The 12,500-nt window shown below is 47.9% G+C and overlaps 1 protein-coding gene across 1 annotated transcript in view; it reads left to right on the forward strand.

Annotated features, from left to right (window-relative positions):
* The window catches only part of LOC123748138 (involucrin-like), a 14,893-nt gene that overhangs the window by 1,305 nt on the left and 1,088 nt on the right, over positions 1 to 12,500 (forward strand). Inside the window, exon 2 of the mRNA XM_069319501.1 lies at positions 11,008 to 12,500. This exon is cut by the window's right edge and continues 1,088 nt beyond it. Coding sequence (XP_069175602.1) covers positions 11,008 to 12,500 — 1,493 coding nt within the window. The remainder of the gene's footprint in view (positions 1 to 11,007) is intronic.

Raw genomic sequence — 12,500 nt, forward strand, 5'->3', positions numbered from 1 at the left:
CGAGGCAGCGGCATCCCTTGCAGAGTGCCACAGTACGGGAGGTCCACCAGAGTGCCATTAGTAGTGGCAGGGGTCTGGTTGAGATGAGGTGCCAGGCATGCTGGCCTGGGGATGCTGCATGGGGGGGGGATTAATGATATACATGCTTCGTAAATGGACACGTAAATGCTCGTTGAATCCTGACTCTGGACACTAAGTCTGGAAGATCTCCTAGACAGCGTGACTTATGGCCAGACATCTTGGCAGAAAGCTTAGAAACGCTCCCTTTGTCATAGATTAACTGCATTAGAAGCACCATTAATTATTTTATATATTTAAAATTGTATAAAGTACAAGTTGTAAAGTAAAGTAAATATGTACAGGGAAATGAGACACATATTTGTGTAATCATTAAGATCATCTTTGTATAGGAAACTTAAGAAAATCAGTTGTTCAATAGTGCTACTTTTCTAATGGCAACTGCGACTTATATTTAACACAAACCATAAGTGTCGAAAAAGTATTTTGTTAAGTAAATAAAAAATAAAATATTGCCCATACTAAAGTCTGAGGGGAACATCCCTACATGGGTCGTGCCCTCGACACACCTAACCATCCCTTTTCTACATAAATATTCAAACCGGAAGGAACCGAGCTCTGTGGCTGAAGATAAGCACATGGCGTATACCAAAAGGATGGAACACACTTAGTCTATCTCCTATCCTTTGGTCACAAGAGGTGCTTAACAGACCACACACACACACTAAAGCCCTCTGGACCGTAGGAGCACATAATACCCACTACGAGAGTGGGCAGAGTTTCTTTCACCCTGATGCGTTTGTTCACCTAGCAGTAAATAGGTACCTGGGAGTTAGACAGCTGTCACGGGCTGCTTCCTGGGGTATGTGTGTGCGCGTGAGTTAGATATAAATTCATTAGAAAAAAGTGTTTCACTACATTAGAGATAAATACAAGTAGTAGATTTAATAGAGGAAAAAATAGATTGGTTAGAAAGCCGGGGTCCAAGAGCTAATAGCTCGATCCTGCAGACACAAATAGTAAACACCACAGAAAACGGGCGTTACAAGAGGGGGGGAGACTCGACATAAAATCACCCGGTCAATACCAAGATTATCTCCCTCCGACACTAAATGTTTTCCATTTCTTCACACACTCCTTCACATCATATCTATACCCGAGAGATTGGGATATAAAGTGAGGAGACAGAGAAGGAAGGAGGAAGAGAGGAAAGGAGAGTGATACAGTGCGATTTCCTCTTTATCACTGGGAGTATGCAAATGAGTATGCAAATGAGTATGCAAATGAGATGAATAACATAAAATGCGTCACGCTAACCATCAAATTTCCCTCTACAGTGGTAGAGGGAAGCATCGGCTGTGTGGTAGGTAGGTAGAGTGGTAGGTAGGTAGAGTGGTAGGTAGGTAGAGTGGTAGGTCGGCTTCAGTCATGTTATACATTCATGTCCATAGCACAGACCTGGAATATAATAATTATATATCTATATATCCCCGCGTGACGAAGCTACTGATACAGAAGAGGGGAACAGAAGAGTCGTGAATAATATGATGGGAGCAAGAGAGGGGAGAATGGTCGCATCAAGAGAGGAACGTACAGGGAGATAAGGGGAACGGAATAAGGGAATGATAATGAGCCAAGATATATGTAGCAGGCTTGTCGGCAGGGAATAATGCAGGTGGCAGGGGAACAATACAGGTGGCAGGGAGACAGTACAGGTGGCAGGGAGACAGTACAGGTGGCAGGGAGACAGTACAGGTGACAGGGAGACAGTACAGGTGGCAGGGAGACAGTACAGGTGGCAGGGGACAGTACAGGTGGCAGGGAGACAGTACAGGTGGCAGGGAGACAGTACAGGTGGCAGGGAACAATACAGGTGGCAGGGAGACAGTACAGGTGGCAGGGGACAGTACAGGTGGCAGGGGAACAATGCAGGTGGCAGGGGATAATACAGGTGACAGGGGATAACTAAATAGCAACAATTAACATCAAACAATATACCCACTAGTGTCTGATCACCTGAAGTCATTTCGTGCACCACTGACAGGAGAGGGTGCAGGAAAATACAGACCTTCCTTCCTCCCTACCTTCCTCCCTACCTCCCTCCCTCCCTCCCTCCCTCCCTTCCTTCCTTCCTTCCTTCCTTCCTTCCTTCCTTCCTTCCTTCCACCCCCATCATTGGGTAGTGAAGACACGCACGGCCACACGAACAATCAGACCTTACTAATCGTAATACCGAAGTAACTCTAAGGTTACCTCAGGTTAGTAACTAAGGTTACCTCAGGTTAGTAGCTAAGGTTACCTCAGGTTAGTAACTAAGGTTACCTCAGGTTAGTAACTAAGGTTACCTCAGGTTAGTAACTAAGGTTACCTCAGGTTAGTAGCTAAGGTTACCTCAGGTTAGTAACTAAGGTTACCTCAGGTTAGTAACTAAGGTTACCTCAGGTTAGTAGCTAAGGTTACCTCAGGTTAGTAACTAAGGTTACCTCAGGTTAGTAACTAAGGTTACCTCAGGTTAGTAGCTAAGGTTACCTCAGGTTAGTAACTAAGGTTACCTCAGGTTAGTAACTAAGGTTACCTCAGGTTAGTAGCTAAGGTTACCTCAGGTTAGTAACTAAGGTTACCTCAGGTTAGTAACTAAGGTTACCTCAGGTTAGTAACTAAGGTTACCTCAGGTTAGTAACTAAGGTTACCTCAGGTTAGTAACTAAGGTTACCTCAGGTTAGTAGCTAAGGTTACCTCAGGTTAGTAACTAAGGTTACCTCAGGTTAGTAGCTAAGGTTACCTCAGGTTAGTAACTAAGGTTACCTCAGGTTAGTAACTAAGGTTACCTCAGGTTAGTAACTAAGGTTACCTCAGGTTAGTAACTAAGGTTACCTCAGGTTAGTAACTAAGGTTACCTCAGGTTAGTAGCTAAGGTTACCTCAGGTTAGTAACTAAGGTTACCTCAGGTTAGTAACTAAGGTTACCTCAGGTTAGTAACTAAGGTTACCTCAGGTTAGTAACTAAGGTTACCTCAGGTTAGTAACTAAGGTTACCTCAGGTTAGTAACTAAGGTTACCTCAGGTTAGTAACTAAGGTTACCTCAGGTTAGTAACTAAGGTTACCTCAGGTTAGTAACTAAGGTTACCTCAGGTTAGTAACTAAGGTTACCTCAGGTTAGTAACTAAGGTTACCTCAGGTTAGTAACTAAGGTTACCTCAGGTTAGTAACTAAGGTTACCTCAGGTTAGTAACTAAGGTTACCTCAGGTTAGTAACTAAGGTTACCTCAGGTTAGTAACTAAGGTTACCTCAGGTTAGTAACTAAGGTTACCTCAGGTTAGTAACTAAGGTTACCTAAGGTTAGTAACTAAGGTTACCTCAGGTTAGTAACTAAGGTTACCTCAGGTTAGTAACTAAGGTTACTCAAGTTAGTAACTTTAGTTAAAAGTTAATGTGGTCACCCCCCCCCCCCCATCCCGGCGCCGAGGGTTAAAAAGAGGGGAAAAGACAGTAACCAAGATGGCGGAAAGAGACAAAAGAGGGGAAGCAGAACAAAGGTTGAAGAGGGGAGAGGAAAGGGGCCACGAAGAGGGGAACAGAAAGGAACAAAACAAAGACGGGAAGAGACAAGTGTGAAGAGAGAGGTACAGAGAAACAAAACAAGAAACACAAAAGAAAATAAAACTAGGAGTGCGAAGAGAATGAAAAGGAACAAAAGAAAAGAAAAAGGAAATAAAGATTTGAAGGAAAGGAAAGGAAGGGAATGATCAGGGGGAAAGCGCCAAGTCATTACGTCTATATAGCACTAGAAAGAGGATCAGGATAAGGATTTGAGGATAGGACAGGGAGGAAGGAATAGTGAGAAATGCGAGAGAAAATGGAACGGGATAGAGAGAAACAGAAAAGAAGACAGGGGGGTGAAAAGGAGAAAAGGAATAGATAGACAACAGTCCAGCAACCAGGAGGCCTGGTCGACGACCGGGCCGCGGGGACACTAAGCCCCGGAAGCACCTCAAGGTAGCCTCAAGGTAGGTAGGCAACTTCTATTTCTCTTCTAGACCTAAGCTTTAAAAAGCTGGTTCAGGCTAACAGCTTAGGGAGCCGGTCGGCCGAGCGGACAGCACGCTGGACTTGTGATCCTGTGGTCCCGGGTTCGATCCCGGGCGCCGGCGAGAAACATTGGGCAGAGTTGCTTTCACCCTATGCCCCTGTTACCTAGCAGTAAAATAGGTACCTGGGTCAGCTGTCACGGGCTGCTTCCTGGGGGGTGGAGGCCTGGTCGAGGACCGGGCCGCGGGGACACTAAAAAGCCCCAAAATCATCTAAAGATAATCAAGATAATCTCAAGATAATCCTATAGCTTGTAGAAGAGACAGGGGAACATTCATGTAAATTCTACAAACCCCTATTCTTGTTACACACATTTTTCTTTAAGACAGCTTGACCTAACACTTAAACCACTTACGGAACACACTTTAAATCTTTAAATGGCAGAGTGTGTGTGTCTCCTTGTTTGCTTGAGACTGTAGGCCAGATGCTTGAAGGTGAGGTACGGTCCTTAGATTGTCTAAGGAGGTGAGGTACTGTCCTTAGATTGTCTAAGGAGGTGAGGTACTGTCCTTAGATTGTCTAAGGAGGTGAGGTACTGTCCTTAGATTGTCTAAGGAGGTGAGGTACTGTCCTTAGATTGTCTAAGGAGGTGAGGTACTGTCCTTAGATTGTCTAAGGAGGTGAGGTACTGTCCTTAGATTGTCTAAGGAGGTGAGGTACTGTCCTTAGATTGTCTAAGGAGGTGAGGTACTGTCCTTAGATTGTCTAAGGAGGTGAGGTACTGTCCTTAGATTGTCTAAGGAGGTGAGGTACTGTCCTTAGATTGTCTAAGGAGGTGAGGTACTGTCCTTAGATTGTCTAAGGAGGTGAGGTACTGTCCTTAGATTGTCTAAGGAGGTGAGGTACTGTCCTTAGATTGTCTAAGGAGGTGAGGTACTGTCCTTAGATTGTCTAAGGAGGTGAGGTACTGTCCTTAGATTGTCTAAGGAGGTGAGGTACTGTCCTTAGATTGTCTAAGGAGGTGAGGTACTGTCCTTAGATTGTCTAAGGAGGTGAGGTACTGTCCTTAGATTGTCTAAGGAGGTGAGGTACTGTCCTTAGATTGTCTAAGGAGGTGAGGTACTGTCCTTAGATTGTCTAAGGACAGTGTTAATATCTGGGGATCGCCGTCTGTGTGAAGTGTTCGTCTTGTTAGTGATATTGTAGGTAGGTTGGAGGGAGGGAAGGAGAGGGGAGAGGTGAGGGAAGGGGGAGAGAGGGGAGACAGAGGGAAGGGCGAGAGAGGGGAGACAGAGGGAAGGGGGAGAGAGGGGAGACAGTGTAACGACCGCTTCCCTCTGTAATAACCGCGGCCTTTATTGTAATAACCCAATGTTTCCCAGTATTAATCCTGTTATCTTGTTATCTCTCGTGATCGTAATATACGCTCTCTGTTGTAAATCTCTGTCTCTCTTCACTCAATACCCCAGCTTAACACTGTTACAGTCCAGCATGACCCCTCACTGGACGGCCACGTATGTAAGAGGAATATTAAATGAGGAAGATACACCAAGGACAAGGGTTATTAGTTAAAAAAAACAATAACAAAACACATTTACACTGCCACCACCTTCCCGACCAACCATACCTGAATGTGTCAATCACCGATCCCCCAGGAAGGCAAGGAATCAGTCACCATGGGACTCCGGGTAATATGAATTTCAGTAATAACTTTTGGAAAATTAGTTTGTGTAATTTACGTTACTAATTTAAAACCAAGGGCAACTTTAGTATCTATTACTAGTAGGAGAACATGGGGGCTTCCAATACAACACCTAAAAATGACAACGTAGCAAAATATATCAAAGGGGAGTTAAGTGAATACCACTGGACAAGCTATACAATTTATTTTATGAACCATGTAAATTAAGACAATTTGAACACATAACCTATTCTATTTCCCTAGAGGCACAATGGATATTTACCGAGGACACAAAACTCAAGTGCACTATACCTTAAATACCCGCACTACGGCCACGATGTTGATGGCTGCCCTCAGCCCCGAGGATACGGGCTTGCGGCCCTGTTCCTAATACACTCCCAAGACACACTGATGAAATTTAGCTTTTCCAACTTATTGTTGGGAAGAATTACTCCTCCCACCATCTAATACAGCCCCAGGGCTCCACCCATTATTTTGGCAATGGCCAACCATTTAACACGTAGGCCTGAGGTCTGGCTCTCTAGGGCCAATAAGGACTTGGCCCTTATCTCAGGCCAATCACCTTCACTGATCTGTCGTGGAAAGCTACATGAATTCCTGAAGATTGAGTCAGCTCTCCCCAGCTACAGAGAAGGGGGACAAGGCGCGTCTATGGAGCCCAGGCACCTGCGAGCAATGTTTACAAAACTGATAATTTATGTTCAAGCCTGTCTCCTCTAAGATAGGAGTAGGGACATTTGACTCTGCCTGGTATGGGGAAGGCCGCTGCTGAGAGGGACAGAGAGGGATGAGAGGGGGTGGAGAGGGAAATATCTGAGTGGGGAAGTTGAGTGGGAGAAGCCAAGGTATCCACGACCACCCTACCCTCAGGTCAACCTCTTGACCCTGACAAATGGGCGACAGGGGGGGGGGGAAGAGGAGGAGACGAATGACGGCCAAGGGGAGGGGAGAAGGAAGGAGGGGAGAGGGAGAAGGAAAGGAGGGGAGAAGGAGAGGGAAAAGAGGGGAGAAGGGAGAACCAATGATCTGAGCCCCAGATCATTACAACAGAGGGAAGGGGGGAGCAATATGGAAGAGGAGTGGGTGGGAGTGAGTCAGCCCGGGAAGGTAACAGGCAGGGAACAAGAACCAGGCACGGGTTTCGTCAGTGATTTGTTACACTCTCCAAACTTGATCTCGTCTTCCATATTATGAATTACCGTGTGTGTGTGTGTGTGTGTGTGTGTGTGTGTGTGTGTGTGTGTGTGTGTGTGTGTGTGTGTGTGTGTGTTTGTGTGTATGTGTGTGTGTGTGTGTGTGTGTGTGTGTGTATGTGTGTGTGTGTATGTGTGTGTGTGTGTGTGTGTGTGTGTGTGTGTGTGTGTGTGTGTGTGTATGTATGTGTGTGTGTGTGTGTGTGTGTGTGTGTGTGTGTGTGTGTGTGTGTGTGTGTGTGTGTGTGTATGTACTCACCTAATTGTGCTTGCGGGGGTTGAGCTCTGGCTCTTTGGTCCCGCCTCTCAACCGTCAATCAACTGGTGTACAGATTCCTGAGCCTATTGGGCTCTATCATATCTACATTTGAAACTGTGAATGGAGTCAGCCTCCACCACATCACTTCCTAATGCATTCCATTTGCTAACTACTCTGACACTGAAAAAGTTCTTTCTAACGTCTCTGTGGCTCATTTGGGTACTCAGCTTCCACCTGTGTCCCCTTGTTCGCGTCCCACCAGTGTTGAAAAGTTCGTCCTTGTTTACCCGGTCGATTCCCCTGAGGATTTTGTATGTGTGTGTGTGTGTGTGTGTGTGTGTGTGTGTGTGTGTGTGTGTGTATGTGTGTGTGTGTGTGTGTGTGTGTGTGTGTGTGTGTGTGTGTGTGTGTGTGTGTGTGTGTGTGTGTACTCACCTAGTTGTGCTTGCGAGGGTTGAGCTCTGGCTCTTTCGGCCCGCCTCTCAACTGTCAATCAACTGATTATTTTTCTTACTACCACTCATTCTTATATACATAATGCATGACGAGCAGCTGACTACAGCTGACTACAGTATCCTAGTCAGTTACAAACAAAATTTGTGAGGGGATAGGTTTTTTTTTTTTTATTTTTTATCAACGCATTTAGGCACATCTGCATTTGTGCAGCTGCCCTAGACTATATGATGGGGAATACAGTGTGTCACAAAGTTCCCTACAAATCCCTAACACACAGGATGGTTGGTCATACACGGCCATGTGTTCAGTAGTCTGCACTGGCAGACTCTTGAGTGCATTATGAGGATATCATCAAGAACACGAGGGTGAATAAAGTTATTGCAAAGCTCCAGGTACCTCATGCCAACAGGTCTGAATGGTCTGATAAATGGGCATTCGGTGATGTAGTGTGGGAGATCATGCCGTAGTTCCTGCTCACAGAGTTTGCACCTGGAGTGCTCAGGATTGGGAGACCCGTCACCTGCAGCCACCTGCCACAGGTAACGGTAACCCAACCTGAGCCTGTTAACCACTGTGTCGCACAGTCTGGTCCACGTTTTGTGCTGCCCATAAACATAAGTTTCGGATGTGAACAAATCATAGCTTTTTATACTGGTGCTTTCAGGTCGTTGGGAGTCAGTAATTTCTTTTCTATCAGACCTGAGTGTTTGGAACAATACAGTTTTGACAGCAGAGATGGGGATACATAGGCCTAATTCAACTTAATTGCAGCTAATTTGGCTGTAATATCTGTGTTATTATGATTGGTTACATTAATGTGTGATGGTATCCATACAAAGGAGATTCGAAACCCTTTACTCTTTGCAGCGATTAGGTTATTTATAACTGGTAGTATGAGGTTCTTGCTGTCGATCTTCGAGGACAAGTTTCGATTGCTTGAAGAGCAGACTTTGAATCACAAAAAATTATTTCTCCTCCAATGTTTTTTAATGTACTGGTAGCTAGTTGTAATGCCGCTAGTTCTGCTTGTGTGGAGGTCAACCAGTTGTTTAACCTGACACTGACAGTCTGTGGGCAAATATTATTTCTATAAAACCTACATACTGCTGCAGTCCGTCCAGTAGAAGACTGGACTGAGCCATCGGTGTAGACACAGTGCTCACGAAATCTTAAATTCTCGATGGAGGAGGCAATTGTTTCAAGTGTGACAGCTTTGAGACGAGCAAGTTTCTCATTACCTTTCTTGGTGGTGGGTGTGCATGATACTTTAATAGTGGAATAGTTGCAGGAGAGAAAGTGGGAGGGGGTGAAGAGGGTCAGGAGGTGGATGTGGAGGGGGAAGGGGAGGAAGAGAGAGGAAGAGAGAGGAAGAGAGAGGAAGAGAGAGGAAGAGAGGAGAGGGTCGAGAGAGGTGGGGTACAGTTGAGAACGGGCTCAAATCCAGCCATTGAGCATCATGCAAGAGGAACAATGAACGGACGTACCAGATTAATAAGCACCAAGCACGCACACGCACGCACACTCGCTCGGTCGTACTCCTAAGAGCCCGGGTTAGATTCCCGGCCGAGGCAGGAACAAATTGGGTCTCTCTCTCTCTCTCTGAATTTGGCCTGGGTTGATATCAAATTTTATGGATACATCATTGTATTAAATCGTCGATTCCGGCGCCAGTTCTAAGGGCCAGCAGGCGGCATCAAAACCATATCAAGTGCTTTCAAGGAGCCAGTGCCCCATCTGCCAGGCCTCCTGGCTAGCAAGTCTGATCAACCAGGCTGTGAGTCGCCGCAGCTCCCAAACTTTGACCGCTTGATCAGGTATCCTCTGGAGGTGTTTATCAAGTTCAAGTGTGTTGATTTGATCACATACACATATATACACCCCTTACACAGCTTATGATAAATGATATTAATTCTTGCTGAAACTACTTAGGAAGCCCCCCCCCCCTTCACGAAAGACCTTGTTGAATCACCTTGAGGAATTAGTTATAGGAGGGAAGCAACTACAACTGATTCAACTGATTCAACTGATTCCTGAGCAGAAATCTTAAACCCTTTCGAATAACCTTCTTAAAATAATAATAAAATACTATTTTCACAAACTTACAAATATATATGGGACAACCATAGAGAAAAGATGACAAACACGGATCAATCATACTGTTGCATCCCGCCGGTGCAACTCCCACAGCAAGCTGCAACACCTAGAGCCCCTCCCACAGCAAGCTGCAACAGTTAGAGCCCTCCCACAGCAAGCTGCAACAGTTAGAGCCCTCCCACAGCAAGCTGCAACACCTAGAGCCCTCCCACAGCAAGCAACAACACCTAGAGCCCTCCCACAGCAAGCTGCAACACCTAGAGCCCCTCCCACAGCAAGCTGCAACACCTAGAGCCCTCCCACAGCAAGCAACAACACCTAGAGCCCTCCCACAGCAAGCTGCAACACCTAGAGCCCCTCCCACAGCAAGCTGCAACAGGTAGAACCCCTCCCACAGCAAGCTGCAACACCTAGAGCCCTCCCACAGCAAGCAACAACACCTAGAGCCCCTCCCACAGCAAGCTGCAACACCTAGAGCCCCTCCCACAGCAAGCTGCAACAGGTAGAGCCCCTCCCACAGCAAGCTGCAACAGGTAGAGCCCCTCCCACAGCAAGCTGCCACACCTAGAGCCCTCCCACAGCAAGCAACAACACCTAGAGCCCCTCCCACAGCAAGCTGCAACACCTAGAGCCCCTCCCACAGCAAGCTGCAACACCTAGAGCCCCTCCCACAGCAAGCTGCAACACCTAGAGCCCCTCCCACAGCAAGCTGCAACAGGTAGAGCCCCTCCCACAGCAAGCTGCAACAGGTAGAGCCCCTCCCACAGCAAGCTGCAACACCTAGAGCCCTCCCACAGCAAGCAACAACACCTAGAGCCCCTCCCACAGCAAGCTGCAACACCTAGAGCCCCTCCCACAGCAAGCTGCAACAGGTAGAGCCCCTCCCACAGCAAGCTACAACACCAAGAGCCCCTCCCACAGCAAGCTGCAACAGGTAGAGCCCTCCCACAGCAAGCTGCAACACCTAGAGCTCCTCCCACAGCAAGCAACAACACCTAGAGCCCCTCCCACAGCAAGCTGCAACACCTATTGCCCCTCCCACAGCAAGCTGCAACACCTAGAGCCCTCCCACAGCAAGCTGCAACACCTAGAGCCCTCCCACAGCAAGCTGCAACAGTTAGAGCCCTCCCACAGCAAGCTGCAACAGTTAGAGCCCTTCCACAGCAAGCAACAACACCTAGAACCCTCCCACAGCAAGCAACAACACCTAGAGCCCTCCCACAGCAAGCTGCAACAGATTAGAGCCCTCCCACAGCAAGCTGCAACACCTAGAGCCCTCCCACAGCAAGCTGCAACAGTTAGAGCCCTCCCACAGCAAGCTGCAACAGTTAGAGCCCTTCCACAGCAAGCTGCAACACCTAGAGCCCTCCCACAGCAAGCATCAACACCTAGAGCCCTCCCACAGCAAGCTGCAACAGTTAGAGCCCTTCCACAGCAAGCTGCAACACCTAGAGCCCTTCCACAGCAAGCAACAACACCTAGAGCCCTCCCACAGCAAGCAACAACACCTAGAGCCCTCCCATAGCAAGCAACAACACCTAGAGCCCTCCCACAGCAAGCTGCAACACCTAGAGCCCTTCCACAGCAAGCAACAACACCTAGAGCCCTCCCACAGCAAGCAACAACACCTAGAGCCCTCCAACAGCAAGCTGCAACAGTTAGAGCCCTTCCACAGCAAGCTGCAACAGTTAGAGCCCTCCCACAGCAAGCAACAACACCTAGAGCCCTCCCACAGCAAGCAACAACACCTAGAGCCCTCCCACAGCAAGCTGCAACACCTAGAGCCCTCCCACAGCAAGCAACAACACCTAGAGCCCTCCCACAGCAAGCAACAACACCTAGAGCCCTCCCACAGCAAGCTGCAACAGTTAGAGCCCTTCCACAGCAAGCTGCAACAGTTACAGCCCTCCCACAGCAAGCAACAACACCTAGAGCCCTCTCACAGCAAGCTGCAACAGTTAGAGCCCTCCCACAGCAAGCAACAACACCTAGAGCCCTCCCACAGCAAGCTGCAACACCTAGAGCCCTCCCACAGCAAGCAACAACACCTAGAGCCCTCCCACAGCAAGCAACAACACCTAGAGCCCTCCCACAGCAAGCAACAACACCTAGAGCCCTCCCACAGCAAGCAACAACACCTAGAGCCCTCCCACAGCAAGCAACAACACCTAGAACCCTCCCACAGCAAGCAACAACACCTAGAGCCCTCCCACAGCAAGCAACAACACCTAGAGCCCTCCCACAGCAAGCAACAACACCTAGAGCCCTCCCACAGCAAGCTGCAACACCTAGAGCCCTTCCACAGCAAGCAACAACACCTAGAGCCCTCCCACAGCAAGCAACAACACCTAGAGCCCTCCAACAGCAAGCTGCAACAGTTAGAGCCCTTCCACAGCAAGCTGCAACAGTTAGAGCCCTCCCACAGCAAGCTACAACACCTAGAACCCTCCCACAGCAAGCAACAACACCTAGAGCCCTTCCACAGCAAGCTGCAACAGTTAGAGCCCTCCCACAGCAAGCTGCAACAGTTAGAGCCCTCCCACAGCAAGCTGCAACAGTTAGAGCCCTTCCACAGCAAGCTGCAACAGTTAGAGCCCTCCCACAGCAAGCAACAACACCTAGAACCCTCCCACAGCAAGCAACAACACCTAGAGCCCTTCCACAGCAAGCTGCAACAGTTAGAGCCCTCCCACAGCAAGCAACAACACCTAGAGCCCTCCCACAGCAAGCAACAACACCTAGAGCCCT

Source organism: Procambarus clarkii, chromosome 93, assembly GCF_040958095.1.
Source record: "Procambarus clarkii isolate CNS0578487 chromosome 93, FALCON_Pclarkii_2.0, whole genome shotgun sequence".
Taxonomy (NCBI): Eukaryota; Metazoa; Arthropoda; class Malacostraca; order Decapoda; family Cambaridae; genus Procambarus; species Procambarus clarkii.